The following is a 22171-nucleotide window of genomic DNA, read 5'->3' as shown; positions in this document are numbered from 1 at the left end:
TTATTTTTGTTTGTTTTGAATACACTATTGTTCACAAGAAATTTGGGTTATAGCTCCATCTCAAGCTAAGAGATTGAAAATACTGGGTACAATGAAATGAGAAGGAGAAAATATGAATGTGGAGGAAGAAAAGTGAATGAAATAAGGGGAGGGAGATAATTGGAAAAAATATCAAAGAACTTGAGTGCGAGCAACGCGCATTTTATTAATTCATGAAATACGTATATTCTCCTCATGACTTTCCATGCAATAACAGTCCTTGAAATACCCCCCTTTTCAGGTCAAAATATCAAATACTTTCAGTACGCGCTTAGCAAATTTCGAATTAACTCTCCAATTATATACACATTCTGTTCATGATTACAAGAAGTGCAGAATGATCCTTTTAGGTCTAAACTCCAAATCGCCCAAAACATTATATTCGTGCTTCTTGCATGCATCATTTTATTTTGTTAGATCTAATATTCTTCATGATTTCCTATAATTTTATGTTGAACAGTGCTTAAAAATATTTCCCGTCAGGCGGATCAGTATATCAGAAATTTCTTGCTCACTCACCTTTATATTATAGTTGTAGGACTTATCACAGGGGCCGCGGAATTGGGGGGGGGGGCTTGAGCCCCCACTTTTTTCCAAAATAGTGTACAAAAACGTGAAATACCATATGATCGTGAATTTTTGCATGGTCAGCCCCCCCTTGAAAACCGTTCCGCGACCCCTGTATCATACTGACACCCCTCCCTCTATCAAAACGTCGCACGCTTGTTAACCTTGCAAACCAAATAATTTAAATTTATACTTGTCTGTTCTTCATTTGTTTAAAGGTCAAGTCCACCCCAGAAAAATGTTGATTGGAATAAATAGAGAAAAATCAAACTAGCATAATGCTGAAAATTTCATCAAAATCGGATAAAAAGAAAGTTATGACATCTTAAAGTTTCGCTTATATTTCACAAAACAGTGATAATTTATGCACAACTGAACTGAGTGCCTTATGAGACAGTCGATGATGTCCCTCACTCACTATTTTTTTTTTTTTTTTTATTATACAATATTTCATTTTATTACAGATTTGACAATAAGGACCAACTTGACTGAACCATATAGTATTAAACAATGGTAATTCCACATGTACAGGGAGAAATTAATTGTTTTTCACTTGACAATGTTGATGAAACGAATTCTAGTTTTCCGATAGTCATAACAGATAATTAGTTCAAACTTACTGAATTAAGAATGATGAAGAACTAAAGTGCAGTGAAATCATACTTAAGGCAGGTTTTTAAAAGAAAAGTTTGGATATGTAATTTGTCCTTCCCCTCATATTAAATATGCAAAATATGCTTTATTAGTTTGATATATAATTATGTTTGGATATAGCACTACCGAACTATTGAACTTGATCTGGGCGAGAATAATGGGAGCATTTCTTGCCATGCCCTGTCTTATGACTTAGCGATATACACTGGAAATCTGGAGTGATGTCGGTCATTGCGACCAAGATCATGATGATACTCAATGATTACCATTATTATTTCCTTTTATATATTAAAATTTTTTCACTTGAATTTTTTGGCGCCGGGCCGCACTCAATGTCCCGCGGGCCGCATTTTCAAAACCTAGGGTGTAGATCGGTTTAGATTATCATAATTACTAGCGCAGTTGCGGGAATCCGTTCCTACCACCCCTCCCTCTCTTTCTTTCTCGCTCAGTATCCAGGTGCGGATCTGTTTAACCATGCAGGAGAGGCGTATTTTGATTTTAAGGGTCAAAGGTCTAACCAATTTCGAAAGCATTTTCGAAAAAAAAAGATTTTCAAAATTCTATCGGGCTTCGAGTATGCTAGATCTCTCTTCGTCAGTTTCTACTTATTTCCCCTTTGCTTTCTTTTTAAAACATCAAGTTTGGCAACAGTGAGAACGTGGGGCATCCCCCTCTATACTGATAAATATTATTATTATGTTTGTTCTCTCTTTAGGGACTGTCCTTTAAGGTAAACGATTTGATCCTCAATTTCATCTAATGTGAGGTCCGATAAAGGTTTTCAGAGGGGAGATAAAATCCTGCTTTGAAAAAAGCACACCACATCGATATACATGTTCACACAAACATAGTGAAGACTGTTTCTCAGACCATCATCATGGCTCATCGACTTGGACGTAGATTACCAGGAGCGGGCGCTCTCCGTATCAGACTTCTTGGTCGCGGAAATGACGACGGTGTATCAAATTCAGCGCGTTTCATATCCATTGCCGATACACCCACATCCAAGTTATACGCCCGGGGATCTTCATTGGTTTACATGCAGTGGTGTAAGATGTCGACGTCTTCCACCCACAGCTCGCTTTTCCGCGAACAGGCCTTCATCAACGGTACGTGGGTGGCTGCCAAGTCTGGTGCAACATACCAAGTTACGAATCCGGCCAATGGATCCACCATAGCAACCGTTGCCGACGGTGATGCCTCTGATATGGAGGAGGCCATCAGAGTCGCTAATGATGCATTCTATGGTCCCTGGAGAGACTCCACTTCCAAGGTTTGCTAACCGTTTTTATTTTAATATATTTACCCATGTTGTGCTGCCCTCGACCCAGGTGAAGTGTGCATGGTTTCCCGGTAGGATTAATTCTTGAATTAATTAATTATAATACTTCAGTGCAGTAGAGGATAAGATATAAGTGGACCATTATTGTTACTATAATTAACTTTCTGTTTACCCTCCGGATATAGGATGATATGGCAAATTGATTCTAGTACGTAAACAGAAACGAACTCGATTACCTGGTACTGTTTTTTTTCACCACCACTCAAAAATTAATTATTGACAAGGATTAGGCCTATAAGTCGATGCTATATGAACGCTCCCGGAATGCATTTCTTTCATTAACACTGCTTCAAAAAGATATTGTGTTTGAACAGATTTTTATTTGTCATAATAAAAAATGTTGTTGATTAAAATAAACACAAATTATGATACAACCAGTCGTGGTGAGATTTTTAAATTAAAGTTTATTTCATTTCACTTTGTCTTCATTCCTTTTATTTTCATTGTGTCCACTAGGGTGCTTTAAATTCAAATGAATCAATAATTATTTTCTATATAATTTTATTCATAACAATGGTGTTCATTGATGCAAACGTGTTATTTAAACATCAAGGTTCCATTCAAAATGTCGAATGCTAATAAGATAATAATAATAATAATAAGATTAGATCGTTACTGTCACTGATTTCACAATTTTGCAAGGAAAAGCAATAAAAATTTCCCTTTTTCTTACACATCCAGTAGTCAAGGCTCATGAAAATAATATCTATTTATGGTTTTCTTTTTGAAACGACATCTGCTGAATTTTCTAGTTCACTTTTTCCAAAATTCAGGAATTGTAGGCATAAATTTGAATGTAAATCCTTCTTTTAGTAGGTGTGGAGACGCCCGAATATAACTGTGTACTGTTGTATTTATTTTAATCATATTTTAATGGCGGGGGGGGGGGAGAGAGGCCAGATTTAATTGTTTGTTTCATTACGCTTTTTGTTTCCTATCTATAGCTCACAAAATAAGTGGACTTTGGACTCATAATTTTATGTATATGGGAAAGTTCCACGTAGAGAATTTATTCATACCTCGTTTCATTTTTCTTCAACACGAGTAAGTTTGGGCAAAATGCCAAGTTTTTTGCAGCCTTACCGATGACCATGCATAAACTTATCATGCTTATTGATGAATCAACCGAAATGTTCTAGGCATTGTGAATGTGAATATAATTACTAATAATTATATACAAACAACTTTTCATCCAGTCAATATTAAGAAACGTAGTTAGGTGACGATAGTTGTTAAACGACAACCAGGGGCGTAGATAACCGGGGGGGGGGGGGGCTACAGCCACTTCATCGGCCATTACCCCCCCCCCCCCCCCCACCATCCATTAGGCTCTTGTTTGCCAATTACACAATGCAAAGAGTCTTTTACAGTAAAAATTATCAGGTTTTGATTACACGAGTGGTCAGTGGAATCGGCAATGGGCCAAAACATCTGAGGGAAAGAGCATGACGTATGTGGCAAAATTCCTCACAAGTTGAGAGCAAGCGAAGAGAACGAGCTAAAATTTTGACCTTTTTAAAATGGAAAAAATAATGTCTTGTGATACGGATTTTGATGTAATACCAAAGTTGATATCATTATCTTTAGTACAAAATATTCATGGCGCTCGACATTTTTTAGTGTTACAATTATTGTGAGTTAAAAACAGAAGAGGTCTGTAGGGAAAAAAGGAAATAAACGGGGACTCAAAGCGATTTCACTCCAAATTACACCCCGAAGCAAAATTAAAGGACAAGTCCACCTCAGAAAAATGTTGATTTGAATCAACAGATTAAAAAATCAGACAAGCATAATGCTGAAAATTATATTAAAATCGGATGTTAAATAAGAAAGTTATGAAATTTTAAAGTTTCGCTTATTTTTCACAAAATAGTTATTATGCACAATTTATTCCCATGCAAATGAGAGAATCGATGTTGTCCCTCACTATTTCTTTTTTTTATTGTTTGATCTATACAATATTTCAATTTTTGAGATTTGACAATAAGGACCAACTTGACTGAACCATAAAATGTTAGTAATTCCACATGTTCAGGGAGAAATGAGACTTTGTTTCAAAGGACAATGAGAAGAAAATTACAATATTTCATGTAATAAAATACAAAAGAAATAGTGAGTGAGTGATGTCATCAGTTCCCTCATTTGCATACCGACCGGGATATGCATAACTGTTTTGTGAAATTAAGCGAAAGTTTAAAGTGTCATAACTTTCTTAGTTTACATCCGATTTTGATGAAATTTTCAGTGCTATGCTTGTTGGATTTTTCTCTTTTTATTCAAATCAATTTTTTGTTGGGATGGACTTGTCCTTTTAAAGGAGCCCTGTAAATTGCTATTTGGAACAGTACAAGGTGCAATGTATAAAAATAAGGAAATGTATATATTTTCACTTTTGTCCATCGGAATTATTCCGATGTTATATGAAAATGTTTTGTTCGGTATGATTTTCAGGAAAGGGCGCTAATTCTGCGACGATGGGCAGAACTGATGATGCAGAATCAAGAAGAATTAGCCAAAATTTTGACATCAGAAAACGTAAGTCATTCTATACCAATCGCATTATGTATTTATTTTTTTTCTCATTTAATTACTTGAAATATCCCAGATTATTTCTTTAAATGTGATTTGAAGAAGCACGTAAACTTGGACGAAAGTTTGGATAGTCCATGGACATCTCACACTGTAAAAACGCTGTTTAAAATTTTAAGCACGTTGTATAAGCCCGTCACTCTAACGACTATTGTTTAAACTTTTTAAACAACAGTTTAAACTTTTAAACAAGTTTTTTTTTAACTTACAAAAAGGTTTAAACAACTTTTTATTAGATTGACAGGCTTAAACAGTGTGCTATTTTTTACTGTGTATATCAGTGGAGTATATTGTATATAATTATGTTTGTGGGAAGATTAAAAAAAAAACGTAAGTTTCATTTTATTATCTACAAACTTCAATGGATTTTAGGGCAAGCCTTTATCGGAAGCGATGGGTGAGGTTGGCTACGCAGCATCCTTTAACGAATGGTTCTCTGAGGAAGCTCGCCGAGCGTATGGTGATGTGGTCTCGTCACCTGTCAAGACTAAAAGGATGATATTTATCAGACAACCAGTTGGAGTAGCAGCAATGATTACACCTGTGAGTATATGAAGAAAATACCCTCCGTTACTATCATAGTCTTGTCACGGTTCAGATTATCCCATATAATGCAATGTACGAGTAACTGGAATTCATGTACTGGTACCCTTTATTTCTAGCCGAACATATCATACTGGATTATTTTTCCTTCCTGTGTAAAATTTGCTCATAACCCATAGGCCTAATCTGCTTTTTATGAACCCCTGTACGGAAGCCATAATATTTCTGTAATAGTTACCAAATTTTCTGCATTATATTCTTCATACCGATCTATTAGTAGAATTATCTTTTCCTAACTGGTATTTATATATTGTTTAGTCAGTGTTTTTTAAAGATATTATGAAATTCAAAATTTCATAATTATGACCGATGATATGGTTTGAATCTCATCGTTTCATTGTTTTCACATGTTTCGGTATTTTCAAATTAAACCATAATCTATGCATGTAAAATATTTTCAATTGGGTCCATATATATACCCTCATAATTATAAATCTTTGTGTGATAAAGGGAGAGAGATGGGGGGTGGGGATAAGTGCCTACAGTCATGATAGTAGGCCTACAAAACTATCTACAAGCTTTGCGTTTGAATTTGAATATGTTATTCATGGTTCAAATGATATGAAATTGATGATTGCAAAATCTACAGAGTAATTAATAAAATAGTAATAAAAACCTGATAGATACAAGAGACACCAATCAGGAGCAGCTCGCTTGATAATAATGTCGGCCTATAGATATGCTTTGTGACTTCCTGGCCAGGGATTATTTCATGAAAGGACCTGTCGGACGTTTTATCCGACAAGTACTGTTTTATCCGACAATTACTATGGTAACATTGCCTGTCAGCCAGTCATAATCAAGGAAAGTTGTCAGACTTGACAACTTGTCGGACGAAAATGTTGATGAAACGTTCCCCTGTTTTGCAAATAATTCATTCTTGTTTCATTTTTTTCTTTTTCTTAGAAAGTACATCATCATTTCAGACGGGGGGGGGGGGGGGGATTGTATCCCTAAATAGATAACTGTTGGATGTCATGAATGAACTGGATATAGTAATATTTTTATAACAAGCTGCTAGCAAGCAGATTCTGAAATTTGGATTCTAAACATAATAATCCCATAAAAGAGCGAGCATATTTTTCCTCGCTGATTCTACACGCTCGTCTTTGTAAAGTGTGCAATTAGGAAATTTGTGGATGCGAGATGATTTTCAAAAAGCAGACAAGTATGTAAACTAAGCGGTCTAATAATGTACATATATGGTTTATCTGATGATTATATATTTCCCTTTTTAATCGGTCGCTCCGTTCGCTCATAATAATTATCCAAATCAGTTAAGCTTCGGACGAAATTTGTGTCCCTTTCAAACTAGAAAATGGATTGATATGATGCCATTTTCATTTATGAGAAACCCTATCAAAATAAAAGGGTATAAATAGGAGGATAAGTAAGATATTGAATAATCAGTAACAAAGATGTTACAATAGGAACAACCCCTTCCCCATTAATGCCTTAGTAGAAGACGATCGAACATTACGCTGAAAATAAAATTATGATATTTGCCAACAACTTCAAATATAAATCAAACTCATGCTACATTTACTTAATACGAGATGAAATAGAATCTTTACGATCAGTGATTGCAAAATGCCGTATTTTCACAATGCACAATTATTGATTTGTGCAAGGTCTGTGAAAAATAAATTACTTTGTGCAAATAAGAATTCATATAGTTCAAAAACAGTATTCTTGATGAAAATTAATAATGCCACATGTGACGTAATATCAGGGGCTGATCGATCCATATTTGGCCAGAGGGAGAGCCCATTAAAAAAAATGGCAAGACAGTGAAGACATCCCCCACAAGGCTATCACAATTCACAGATAGCATTTGCCGTCTCACTCCGCCTACGCAGAGGCCTACTAGTTTGCATGACAAGGCAACAAGATCAGAAAACCAACCTTGAAATGCTTTCAAGTGAGGCTAAATACCATTTACATGCAATATTATTATGTATCTCAGGCACTAGCGTATATATGGGATTGGCCCAAAGGTTCCACGACCCAGAAAAACTAAGAAAAATGGAAATATTAGACAAGGATGAAAAATAAACATTTCAAAACCTAAAATAAAATTTCATGTGAAAACTTCATAATTTTTGTTCCTTCCCTACTTTTTATTCAAAAGAAAAAAATTATATTATAAAGTTTTTCCAACTTCACCATATTGTGCCCCCTCAAAATATTTTGGCTCTTTTGTCCGACTGATCGCAGTGGTCTGTTTCATTCTCAGTAAGCCTTGAAAGTCCCTGATCCCATCAGTTTGTTACCAGTTTTAGTTTCCATCGAAAATTCGTTAGGCTTCTACGTTTCAAAATCGATCCTGTAAAGAAGTACTGCACGTATAAATTATAGGTCCTATTCAGAATTTGGCAATGACACAGCACATTTATTTCCCGTATTTGATGCAGTCACTTTCGGTCTATTAAGCCAATGTGTGTGAAAGGTTACCGTTTTCAAAACAAATAAACTTTAGCAAAGATAGCGTTATTATTTCCGAAATTTTATTCCTATTTCATCATTGAATAACTGAATAACTGAATATTGTATCCAACTACACACCTTAACAACGTGAACAAAGAAATGAACTTTGATAGGTAATTGCACAATGCATACTCGTATACTGTTTAAGGTTTTTTCCTTGATATTATCATTCTTATCATGCTTATGTTATTGGAACTGATTGACCTTGTGAAGTTTACATGAAGACCCCAATGCACACGAGGCGTCTCTCTGATTTCTGCGGTAATTTAACGCAAGATATTCACACTCTAGCAGTCGATATTGTATCACTGAATTTCAAATTTAATTTGATACATTATGATTTTAAAGTTGGCGCATGTATGCACGTGCCAGGTTCCAGCGGTATTTATACATCTCCGCCTATATACCCATGGTGGTTAATTAAGGTTGGCAGTGAATGACAGATGATGATTTTCAAGTCGCCCGTCCGCCCTGATTTACTTCTCATGATTGTTTGACAGATCAACTGAAGAACTGTTTTATGGATCAACTTTAGTCCATACGAAGCCAAAAGTTGATCAGAATACAACAAAGTAATCAAGTAAAAAGTAAAATAAGCATAACCCTGAAAACTTTCATCAAAATCGGATGTAAGATATAAAAATTATGACATTCTTATCCTGGCCAGTATGCAAATAAGAATACCGATGGCATCTTTCACTCACTATTCCTTTAGTTTATGACCTTTGAAATGTTTTATTTTTTCCTTACATGACAGATTAAGTTTGATTTCTCCCGGGTCGTGTGGAATTGTCATCTAGATGGATCTTTTGTGATTTAATAAAGAGTTTCCTCCATTGCCAAATCTGCAAATATTAAAATAGTGTATGCTACATCAGACGAGAATTCAAAATATTTTGCAGCCTGCATACTTATGTGATTTGTTTGCTTATCAATATTTGATTGGAGTAAACATTTAATCATTCGTAATTATTATGACTTATTACTTGGCATTGTCAGTTTCTTGATTGTGTGTTTTTCATCGACCTTTAATTGAAACATAATGTTCTTTAACCCTATCCAGGCCGGGGGAGGGCCTCGGAGGCCCCCCCCCCCCCCCGCCGATTCGCGCAATATTTTCCCCGCGCGAAATTTTTTGACCGCGCCGCTCGCTGACTTTTTACTTTCAAGTCTTACGCAACTTTTGAGACCAGGGCCCCGTTGTACAAAGAGTTACGATTGATCCGATCAATCGTAACTCTATGGAAATCCATCAGTGTCATAATTTTTTCTACAGGAAATTTGCAAAATGTCCTTTGTAATCAAAGGAGAACACCCCAAATTGTCAAGAAATCAATGAATTTATGGATATGCATTCATATCTAGAATTTTTTTTGAACAAACATGCATTTCGTATGTTGACTTTGCTGGCTTGCCATAGTTACGATTGATCGGATCAATCGTAACTCTTTGTACAACGGGGCCCTGTTTTGCGTCACCCGGGTACGCGGTTCCGAAATTACGCAACATTATGTACGTGCATGTTAGACAAAAAATTGTTCAAAAACGTGATTTCGTGTACAAAGTCAATTCAAATTGTGTTTTCAACCAAAAATCATAAATTTATGATTATTTTTAGTTTTACTGGTTTACATGTATTCATTTTATGCTGTTTATGTTCTCAGAAGAGTCCCCAACAAATTTCATTAAAAAACAAAGAAAAAAAGGTCAAAAAAACATAGAAATATATAAGAAATTGCAAAAAATTATATAATACATAAGAAATTGATCTGATATCGCAATTTTTTTCATGTACACTTGCTAAGAACACCACAAAGAGTTTTTATGCCAAAAATTCGAACATTTTGAGCTTTATTTAGGGAGTTAGAGGGATAAGTATGATTTCGCATACTAAATATGCATAAATTGGCATAATCACTTAATAGCAATTTGCATGAAATAAATTACTATACCATTTTCTTGATTATGTCCCAGACAACCTGCGTGCCAATTTTCGGCGCGATCGCGCGGCAAACGGCCGAGATCTCAAGGGGGCGGGGGCTGGGAGCCCCCCCCCCCCCCCCGGCCATATGAACTCCCAAAATACCCCGGCCTAGACAGGGTTAAAATGACTTGCATGAAATCGAAAATAACTCTAGACATAGTTTTTTTATCTGTGATTTTATATAGGATCATTTTCTTTCAAATGTTCATTGATTCCTTAATTTTTGTTTACATCGTTGAGTTTATTCATTTATTTTGCAATTAAAGCCGACTCAAGCAATAATTTTAAATACGAAACATTAATTTTGATACAGACACATATCATTTGTAACAAAATTTTGACTACTGAATGCGGTCAGCTTGTCACGGATGGATTATTTAAGAAAAGAAGACAAAATTGTGAGGCCTGTAAATGTTAAGTGACCAAACGATATGACATGCTTTATATTTATAAGTTTAATAAATGCGTACGATTGTCATGGTTTCCTATTCATATGCACATCAATTAATCTTTAGTATCACGGCTGAACACGATATAAATTGAGATGTGATTTAGTTTTTTGTTGTTGCTATTTTTATCCAAATGAATTGACCTCGTCGAGTATTTTCGCGATCGAATAATAATCAATATGCTTCTCAATCGCCACTATGAATGTGTCATGGACGTACATTCCCCCAAAGTGTAATTCAACATGTTTGAAAATACTATGATTCCAATAGCTTTCCATTTCATAATTTTGCTATGAACCATTTAAACCAACAACTTGAGATACGAATAATTTGGTCAAGCCTCTTAACTTAAAAGATATATTTGTCACGGACCATAATGCACAAAGCTGATTAATAATCGAACTGATTTTATTCCATGATTTACCGATAGAAGTCACTCTCATTAAAATCCGTAAAACCCTTTAATGGTGTGACCTCAGCACCCCATTAAATTTCTTTTGTCCATATAAGTTATGCGATGCATGTTAATCTTGACCAATAACCTCGTTCTTGTAGTCATAGTCTTGAAGTATGTTAGCTTATGATTGTATTTTATTGAAATCATTTCTCATTTCAGTGGAATTTTCCCTCTGCAATGATCACACGAAAAGCTGCTGCAGCGATTGCAGCTGGATGCACAGTGGTAGTCAAACCAGCAGAAGATACTCCTCTGTCGGCCCTTGCATTGTGTGAGGTATACCTGATTTATACAACATGTCTTGGTACATGTCCTAAATGTAAAATACAATTGTGTTTTATTCATTGAAAATTGCAATCATCCTGTAAATACTGATTAATTTTTTAACTTACTGATCTGGCTGTTCATTATTGGATGTGTTTCTATATGTTAAAAAAGCCTAATAAATATATCAAACTACCTACACAGAGTTTGCAGATAAGGTATACCAATGATCTTACTTAGATATACTTTTTATGAATCATGCTCTAAGTGAACAAAACGGACAATATATCAAGGTTATAACCTTATATAGATTTTGATTAGATATATTTCTTGAAATTACTCACGTCCTATGTAAAATTACATACATGTCAACAGTGTATTTTTTTAATGATCTATAGTTGGCCAACCAAGCGGGAGTACCGGCTGGTGTGTTCAACGTTGTACCGTGTTCTCGCTCTCATGCTGCAGATGTAGGGAAAATCATGTGTGAAAGTCCTTTAGTGGCTAAGATATCTTTCACTGGTTCAACACAAACAGGAAAGGTTTGTATATTTTTTTTCTCTCTCTCTCTCTCTTTTGTATAACGCTTGCTCAAGAACAAACGGAAGTCTATACAACGCAGCTAAAGCCCCAGTCACATATAGACACGGATCCTCACGGATCAACACGGCAACGCCGGCATGATCCGGGGAGGTCCGGGGAGGTCTTCACACGGATCTACACGGACCATGCCGGCAGAGCATGTCGTCAACACGGACCTACACGTCAGCAATACAGACCTACACGTCAGCAACACGGATCAACACGTCAGCTACACGGATCAACACGTCAGCAACACGGACCAACCCGTCAGCTACAAGGACCAATACGGACCAACACGTCAGCAACACGGACCTACACGTCACCAACACGGACCAACACGTCAGCTACACGGATCAACACGTCAGCTACACGGACCAACACGTCAGCTACACGGACCAACACGTCAGCTCAAGGACCAACACGGCAGCTATATTGACCAGCACGGCAAATGAGAATCTGCTCATAATATAATGAGCTGATATTTATTTATTTTTTCTCATCCTTGTCGCAACATTATATTATGTTGTTTTTAAAAAAGTCAATAGAAAACATAATAAAAATTAAGATAGGCCCAGGTCATGACGCATAACTGTCGATACAGGGCAGTGGTATCAAACTTAATGTACAATTTTGATGTAACAGGTACATAACATTTATTTTAAGAAAATGAAATGTGAAATAGTAATAACAGACAAAGTTGGGGTAAATATTAAAAATAAAAAAATAAAATATTGATACATGCACTAAGTTGACAGATATTAGGTTGGGCGTAAGAAGCGTAAGAAAATATCCTGAATCGTTAAATCATCCATTTAATAATAAATAAATTAAGCAAGTTTGTTTCAACTGTTTAACAACTCCTGAAAAGTTCATAAAGTAAATAGCGTTGTAAAGATTTGATGGGAAAAAAGAACACGGACTGCCAAGGATACTCCAGGCAGCCACACGGACCTACACGGCAGCTACACGGACCTACACGGCAGCCACACGGACCTACACGGACCATCCCGGATGGCTTTGCCAACCCGGCAGTCCACGGATGACGCCGGATGTTTTTGACAGTCAAAAACTGCCGTGTTGGCCTCCCGGACGTTCAAGGACCAACACGGACCACCCCGGACCTCCAAGGATGCCCAAGGCGCCAACACGGATCTCTCCCCGGACCACCCCGGATCAGATCCGGGATGGTCCGGGGTGGTCCGGGATCTATATGTGACTGGGGCTTAACCAATATAACGCCAACTGAAGTGAAATCATTCTAACAAGAACTGGCAATTCTTTTTTTTTCTTACTTGGTACAGCATATAACATTTTCTAAGAAAATTTAAGATTTAAAGTTGACTCGAAGAGTTACCATTTTATGTCTGATTTATCCGATTTAGAAAAACACAACTTTTATTTTAGTCATGGTCGGCTTGTTACTGGTCTGTTCATGGCACTTTTTGCCTTTTCCTTTTAGAACCAATGAAACGTGGGGCCGAGACAGACGGTACTACAGGGGGACTTAATGGTCACCGCCGCTATTGTTTTTGAAGTGATGTTAAGTAAAAATCTTGAAATGACCAAAAAAAACAGGAGGAAATGAACAGAAGAAAGAGTATTGACAAAAGCTTGATTGGTTTTGTAATTACACAGTATTCGTATTATCTAGAAAAAGTAAATGAATTCACCTTTAGGTCACAATTTATTGCCTACCATGAGCTAATTTCTTGTGAAATGGGACTTTTCATTTACTATGGGATACCTTGCTTGCCAGTAAGAAAATTTGTATTTACAGTAACCATCCTCTTTCATGGTTTGTGATTGTATATTTGCGTGTTTTTGTTTTTCAGATCCTTCTCAAACAATCAGCTGATACAGTCAAACGTGTTTCCATGGAACTCGGTGGTAATGCACCATTTATTGTATTCAATTCAGCTGATGTAGACGCCGCTGTTGCTGGCGCCATGGTCTCTAAATACCGCGGATCCGGACAGGTCTGAATAAACCCAATTTAATTGTTCAAGTTCACTGTTGTGCTGACTTACCGTATCTAACGGTACCGTCTGTTTCGTCCAATAATGTTTTTGGCCACTTCAAGACGGCCACATGTTCAATTTGAAGGGGCCATATTTCAATCCTTAAAAGGCTGGATATAGTGAAATCCACCCCAGACGTTTCACATCATTCTGTTTCGCACCGTTACGCTGTCACCAGTCACCTTCTTCTGTACCACCTCGTGCATCTCGTGCCTAATCATATCCAATAAGCCTGTTCACGGTTGTAAACTGCACGAGCAGAAAAAGGTCATTTGAGATAAACCATGAAGGTGGCTTTCAAATTCACTGACATAAAATTTGTGATTTGATGATTATTCATAAATTCCTTTCAAAATATTCATTTTATCACATCCAAGCTGAAGAGAAATAAACAGAGCCTTCATAATCACTGGTATTTGACATTAGCCTTAACAATAGTCAAATGTTCCAGAGGCAGACAATAAAACAGATTTCCAAACTTTATCCCTGATGTACTATTCTAGTCACCTGGTCTATACAATGCCTTTTGTTTCTTTCAGCAAGAAACTCATCCACATTGTGCTGCACTCAACCCAGGTGAGGTGAATGGGTACCCGGTAGGAAGAAATTCCTTGAATGCTTGAGCGCCGAGGCAGCTCAGCTAAAGCCGGGGTAATAATAATAGCAGGGCCCGCTGGTAGAACAGTTTTCGAAACTGAAGTGGCTTCCCTGGGTAAATAAACCTATATTATTATTATTATTTGTTCTTAGAATTTGAATACTCTACCGGTAAAGCTTACGCAACATCTACATTTGATAATGATAGTGCTTATCCTAATGAAATATCACAAAGGTCATTAGAGAAAAGTTGATCATGAGCTAACCGTGAACTGGCTTATTGTATTACACGTCTGTAGAAAAAAAAAGACAGTACGCCATTACGCGCTGTTCCTAAATTATATGATATTCTGTAATCGCATATATACACGGGATTTAAAAGAAAACGATCAATCTCAAAGAGTTTTATCCTGGTTATATAGTGTTGCCGAAGAATTTCACCGAAAAGGCATTAACAAACGAAAAGTTGAAAGACAAAGAACTGAATAAATATAAAATATGATAAATTGAATTTGATTTGATTCCATTTTTTCATGTATATTTGTAAACAAGAGTACTTAAAACAAGTATATCTGGAGCTTTATTTAGTAATTATTCAATCAATTATTAGAGAAAGTGATAGATGACTTTGCGGGTAACGCAGGAATCGTTATTCATCACGATCACGCGGTGGACGGCCGAGATCTCAAAAAGTTATCTGCTTCCCCACATATAGAGCTCAGAACTAATAAATTTAATGAGCCTCTTGCAAAGATCACAAGACATATGCTCCGGTCTTAAAGGACAAGTCCACCCCAACAAAAAAATTATTTAAATAAAAAGAGAAAAATCCAACAAGCATATCACTTAAAATTTCATCAAAATCGGATGTAAAATAAGAAAGTTATGACATTTTAAAGTTTCACTGAATTTTTACAAAACAGTGATATGCACATCCTGGTCGGTATGCAAATGAGGAGACTGATGACGTCATCCACTCACTATTTCTTTTGTATTTTATTATATGAAATATTCTAATTTTCTCCTCATTGTCAAGTGAAACAGTAATTAATTCCTCCCTATATATATGGAATCAGCATTGTTTAATACTATATGGTTCAGCCAAGTCGGTCCCTATTGTCAAATCTGTAAAAAATGAAATATTGTATAATTCAAATAATAAAAAACAAAAGAAATAGTGAGTGATGGACATCATCGACTGACTCATTTGCATGTCAGTGAGTTGTGCATATCACTGTTTTGTGAAAAATAAGCGATACTTTAAAATGCCATAACTTTCTTATTTTACATCCGATTTTGAAATTTTCGGTGTTATGCTAGTTTCATTTTCTCTATTTATTTAAATCAACATTTTGCTGGGGTGGACTTGACCTTTAATATATCAGAGGACATAGGGTTAGAGTTAGGATTCTAATAGAGTTTATTATTCAGAATAATGTAAAGACAAGGATTAGGGTTTATTTAATTTTGGAAGTAAGGTGTTATGTTTGGCTTAACGTGCCTATTTGCCATTGAAGCAATTTTCGTCGGAGTAAAGGTCACGGTAGCCTACCAAAACCGAAAGCTCGATAACGGTCATCAATCCAAATTTTCAAATCCGATTTTGTCCCCGTGAACGGGGATGGCCGGATTCACCTCACACTCGCAGCAATCTCCGTTACCCCCCCCCCCCCTGAAAAGAATTCTACGTTATAGATGGCAGTATGTGACAGAGCTTTTTAGAGCCTTATAAGTCATATTTCACATTATCTGATTAATCTAATGCAATTCGTGAAATTCACATAAACTTATCTTTAAAAGTGAATATAACTGAAAGTATCGTCAATCCTTCATTCGTATCTTGTCAATTTTCTCATGTTTCTAGCTAAATATTCATGATAGGTAGAGACGAATTTTCGTATATTTGAGTGATATTTATTAAGAGTCATACAAACTGTTGTTAATTTAAGTGTCAACAGTATAAGACTATATGCCTATTTGTTGGCGCGGGGAAAATCTTTAACAATATTAGATACATGACATGACGCTATGTCAAATGGTATGTATGAATCACTTGTAATGTGCTTCACATCCGTTCAAAGTCCCCACTGAAATAGGCCTTATTTCATAAGCATAACCAGGGCCCGGTTCGTTTTTTAGCTGATATTTATTAGATATTTAAGATTTATGTAATCAGAAGTAGAAGAACAAAACATAATACATTTTTTACATGTCTTTCCCCCCATACATCTTATTAACCTAAATTTGCAGGGCTTTTATAGTTCTAAAGTAATTTTTATTTTCCACCACTTTTAGACCTGTGTGTGTGCCAACATAATTTTTGTACAAGAGGAGGTGTATGAAGAGTTTTGTCAGAAAATGACGGCTGAAGTTGAGAAATTAGTAGTCGGCGATGGCATGGATTCCAAGACAACACAGGGTCCTCTTATCAATGTGAAAGGAATGGAAAAGGTGAGTGACTTTGATAGTAAGAGTACAGACAGCATGCAATCTATGATATGTGATGTTTTTAGAAACACAGTTTTGAGATGTTGGGGTACATATTTCGGATTATCATTTATATCTACCAAGAAAGGATGCAGAAATCATATTTTGACAAATTAGAATGCAGTAGACCTACTCATTTGAGTGTTAAAACATTGGCCATCTCTCCCAGAACACTGTAGAAGTAATTCATTTTACATTTAATTATTGAAACTAACGTAGGATGGGATGCATGCGGAAGCAGATCCAGAGGGGGCACACGGGGCATATGCTCCCTTTTAGCCCACGAAGACTTGTGCCAAATTTATGAAAGTCGTTTTTATAGCTTGCTATAGTATTTTGGGGTCAATTTCCCTCTTTTTACAGCGAAAACCCTCTTTTTCTTGTCATCTGTTTTTATGTTTTTTCTTAATATTTTTGTTCAAAGAAATTGCATCTTTTCCAAAGTAAAAGGAGCACCGGTATACTCAGGGGCGGTATATTTGACGGTATACGGTATATTTGACAAGCAAAAAAAAAAAAAAAAGTTTTCAACCACTAATTAAGGGTATTTCGTACCCGAAAAAATTTGACAAGCAAAAAAAAAAGATCTTCACTTTCCATGGCATTTTTACATTACAAATTTTTAATTTTGCTTCTCAAAAGGCGGGGGGGGGGGGGGGTGGCACATGCCCCTGGATCCGCGCCTGGGTATACTCGCTTAAAAGTGCACACTGAAAGCTTTGTCAGGATGTAAAACTGGAACTTTTTAGAAGCGAGAGGGAGATATATTGAAAAGTATAATCTTTTCTTGTTCTTTGTCATGAAATAAAACAAAAACATAATAATATGATACTGGAGTGGATTTCCTAAGTGTTTAATATGATTTGTTCTAGAATTTACATCCTAATTTTCCATTATGATGCTAACGAGTTGGACATGTATTCATCTTCACATTTGGTACTCTAATACATAAACTTTGTCTTCCAAAGGTGGAGGAACATGTACAAGACGCAATCTCCCATGGAGGGAAGGTTCTAGTAGGAGGCAAACGGCATGCTCTAGGTGGTAGTTTCTATGAACCTACATTGATCCGTGATGTACCTACCGATGCCCTAGTTTGCAGAGAAGAAACATTTGGACCTCTAGCTCCAATTATTAAGTGAGTTTCATCATTTGTTGTTATAAAACTTTTCTTAAGTTAATCACGTATGGCTTATAGATATTTCGTGTGATCATTGTTTCAGCACTTTTATTTCAAGTCTGGCTATTCATTTGGTTTCTCCAATGAGATACCCGTTTTACGTATATTCAACATGATTTTATTTTAGGCACCAACATTTTATATATGTGCTATGATATTTTGTATATATTATATCACATTAGATTTATGAGAGTCTCGGGAAATTACTTGGCAAAGTTTTATTTAAGTGGATATCAAATGTTTTTTTTTTTCACGCTGAATCCGAGGGAAGTCGATTTTGAACTGGTCGTTACAATGTGAACATTGAAGGTAATTTAAATCAGATGTGGGAGAAAACTTATGGGGCATATGGGCGATCCAGATGACATCATTACAAGATTACAAATATTCAATATTTGTACAGCTGAAATGCATTTATTTTTTTATAGAGTACTTCATGCAGACTGCAATGACTCAATAATTGAGTTACGGTAACGTGACAATTAATTTTATTCCTTTTGTACAGGTTCAAAACAGAAGCTGAAGTCCTTGCAATCGCCAACAGCACTCGCGTCGGACTCGCCGGCTACTTCTACTCCAACAACATTGGTCAAATCTGGCGTGTCGCTGAGAAGCTCGAAGTCGGTATGGTCGGCGTCAACGAAGGCCTCATCTCTACTGATATATCAGCGTTTGGTGGTATCAAGGAATCTGGAATGGGTAGGGAGGGGTCAAAGTATGGTATGGATGAATACCAAGAAATCAAATATGTGTGCTTCGGTGGAATCTAATCATAACAACATCGCATGTCATTACTTGGAATCATTCTTCCTGTGATTTAGAATGAATGTCATTATTTTTATCTATCTTCTCAGGATAAACTGGCATAATGAATATAAATTTCTCTTCGAATGTGAAGTCCGATTAAAAGCACATGTGACTTTACATCTCATTTTTTAAAGCGGTTGTAGCAGCAGTGAGGTACGCAATGGCCAAAGAAATGCTTTCGTAAGCGGCTTGACGAGATCAATATATATCATATATCAGAAATGCGAAACAAAATAATATTCACGAGTAATGCAAGTTTTCAATGCCAACAAGTTCTTTATTGACTTTACAAATTTTTGGTAGTCATCTACCTTCTTCGGGGAAGATTCGTGAATAATACACACACGTCGTGAAAGATATCCTTTATAATTTTAGAATCGTACATGCAGGAGAAGCAGTTTCTTATTGATCGTGATATAATTGCGTCTCAATTCAAAAAATGGTGGAACCTTTTAGTCCCAATTTTTAAAGCATTTTTCAATATTCTCATTATTTTCTTATTTTAGGGGTCATTATTTGTCAATGGGGGGGGGGGCATTAATTTTATGTTGAAATGCGGCGTTTTTTAGTATCGACGGACACAAAATTTGCCACTGTTTCTTAATTGAAAACCTGCTAATGCGTGTGATGTATATTTTTGTCATGTTTTTATTTGCTGAATTACCGGTATAAATAGCACTAAGTAGTTTTACACATTGCATAGTCATCCCAATGTCCGGTCACCGTCGGTATGCCGTTTTCGAGGTTTTAAGGTAATAAAGGATATAGAAGAATGAGAAGAAATGTTATACATCTCACTTAAAAAAAGGATAGAGAATGGAAGTCATAGGGAGGGGGAAAACATAAAGTTGATAAAGACATACAAGATGGAGAAGATGAAGCAGAAGGGGGGAAAAGGAAAGGAGTGTAAAATATTGAATACAGAGACGTTATATAATGTTATATGTCAGTATTATATATGCCGTTTGTATCGTAAATTTATTGTCATTGATATATTATGCTTTTATTACGATAACTTTATCGTGCGATTCGGGGACTCGTATAACTGCGGACTACGACGGTCATGGTAGGACAAATGTGACCAAAACATCATAACCCGTTTACAAGTGGTGTATGATCATATCATCTTTGGGTCACCCCGGGGGTCACCATAACCTGATTGTATCCCTCTAAACGTGAGATCTCTCTGATGTGACCATAGTGACCTACACGATGATTGCAAGATTTTGGCGGATTAATGGTTTTAGATGCTTCAACGATTTTCTTTACCGTGAAGTTTTACATATTTCAAAAATCATAAAATCACAGTAGTTTTTTTTTAATCTTACGATACATGAATCACACGATCTGTAGTCAATTAAATTATTATTTTTTTATATATCACCGCGCAGAAATCGCATTGCTAGATGACTGTAAATTACGTCAACATAAAAATCATAGGCATCTTCGATGTCTCTCCTATGGCAAGTAAAATCGTAGATTAAATCCATTGATCATAGCAAATGTAAAGTAGACGTTTGGTCTAGACCATACGATGCACCTAGATGATATGACACGTATACGCCATAGACTGCGTCCATCAATTATGACCCCAAACCGTATGACAAAAACGCATATAGTATTATCGTATTATTGAATGAATTGATGTAAATTTGACATTAGTATAAATCATGGATTTTGTTGTATTTTTGTATTTGTGACTGCATTTTGAAAACTGATATTTGTAATTATTACAATTAAAACTGAAATGATTTTATCACTCAAAATGTGCATTTGGTTGTTTTGGATACAGTATGGTGATGCATGTACATTCCAATATTTCATATTTCAATTTCGATGACTATTACTGTATATATCTTACCCATTATGAGTCGACACAATGGTTTACGAAATCCGGAACATTTCATCTCATATTGTCGTTGTTGGTTCTAAACCAGACAAGAAACGGGATAAGGCTTCACTCACAACTCAGAGCGGCGATTAGTAGCCTGCTCGGCGCGGCGCCGCTGGAATTATCGCTGGAATTATCGCCCAACGATAGTTGTTGAAGTCGAGGGGGCTGTAAAGACTTATTGGTGGCCGAGCGGTGCCCTGTCGATTACCCATTACTCAAGGCCAAATCTGGTTCAAATCAGGGAACTTTTCTGTTCGGCGAAGACCCTTTTCATAAACCCAATAAAACATATCCTCCAATTAGCCGCCTAAGAGTAATGCGGATAATTCAATAAAAATTGCGTTCACAAACTCCATAAAATATTTTTACGAGCGTCCGTCCTGATCCTGAAAAAGGCGGATAATCGTCATGACAACTGGACACGCCCCCTCCAATGCGGTTGTGTTGGAAAAGGGTGACCTTGTGACCTCACCATGGCAATTATCCGCATTATTTGGAAATGCGTTCATAAACTCAAAATCTTGTCCCGATGCCGCTATTATGCGGATAATAGCAGCATCAGAATAATGCGGATAACTCTTGTCCTCCTCTGATTTTACGACCAAATTATGCTGCTATTAGCCGCATAATTGTGTTTTATTGGGTTTATGAAAGGGCTGTAGACATTGAGGAATCCACTTAAAAGCATAGGTTGTTGAATGTGGATTACTCAAATAAATATTATAGATGAAGTACGTTGTAGAGATGAAAATTGAATGCCATTATACACATTTTTGTCTCGCCTGCATAGCAGAGCGAGACTAAAGGTGCCGCTTTTCCGACGGCGGTGGCGTCAGCATGAAATCCTAACCAAGGTTAAGTTTTTGAAGTATGTGGACCTAGTTCATGAAACTTGGACATATTAGATAATCAAGTACATCCTGCCCGAGTTTCGGGTCACATGACCAAGGTCAAATGTCGTTTGGGGTCAATGGACTTGGACCATATGGTGGGGGAACCAACATCGAAATCTTAACCAAGGTTAAGTTTTTGAAATTTCGTCATAATTTTAAAAGTTTATGGGTCTAGTTTATGAAACTTGGACATAAGGGCAGGGCCGTCGCTAAAGATACTCTGGATATCGTCGGTAAATCTGCGCTGCCGTCGGGAAAAAATGAAGAAAAGGGGC

At 36.4% G+C, this 22171-nt stretch overlaps 1 protein-coding gene across 1 annotated transcript; it reads left to right on the top strand.

Annotated features, from left to right (window-relative positions):
- Positions 1-1976: 1976 nt before the first annotated feature.
- On the top strand, positions 1977-20875 carry LOC135153594 (glutarate-semialdehyde dehydrogenase-like). The gene is made up of 9 exons (XM_064097002.1): positions 1977-2536; positions 5057-5140; positions 5567-5737; positions 11334-11450; positions 11837-11980; positions 13853-13996; positions 16931-17086; positions 18091-18260; positions 18808-20875. Exons 1-9 carry the CDS (start codon positions 2141-2143, stop codon positions 19070-19072), a joined length of 1647 nt encoding a protein of 548 aa, XP_063953072.1. The 5' UTR covers positions 1977-2140; the 3' UTR covers positions 19073-20875.
- Positions 20876-22171: the final 1296 nt, after the last annotated feature.

This window comes from Lytechinus pictus, chromosome 3 (assembly GCF_037042905.1).
Source record: "Lytechinus pictus isolate F3 Inbred chromosome 3, Lp3.0, whole genome shotgun sequence".
NCBI lineage: Eukaryota > Metazoa > Echinodermata > Echinoidea > Temnopleuroida > Toxopneustidae > Lytechinus > Lytechinus pictus.
This window is presented reverse-complemented; position numbering and strand designations above follow the sequence as displayed.

Coding starts and splice junctions, on each gene's coding strand:
- LOC135153594 (XM_064097002.1), top strand. CDS start 2,141: ATGGCTCATCGACTTGGACGTAGATTACCAGGAGCGGGCGCTCTCCGT. Junction 5,141..5,566: donor AAATTTTGACATCAGAAAAC/GTAAGTCATTCT, acceptor AATGGATTTTAG/GGCAAGCCTTTATCGGAAGC. Junction 11,451..11,836: donor CGGCCCTTGCATTGTGTGAG/GTATACCTGATT, acceptor AATGATCTATAG/TTGGCCAACCAAGCGGGAGT.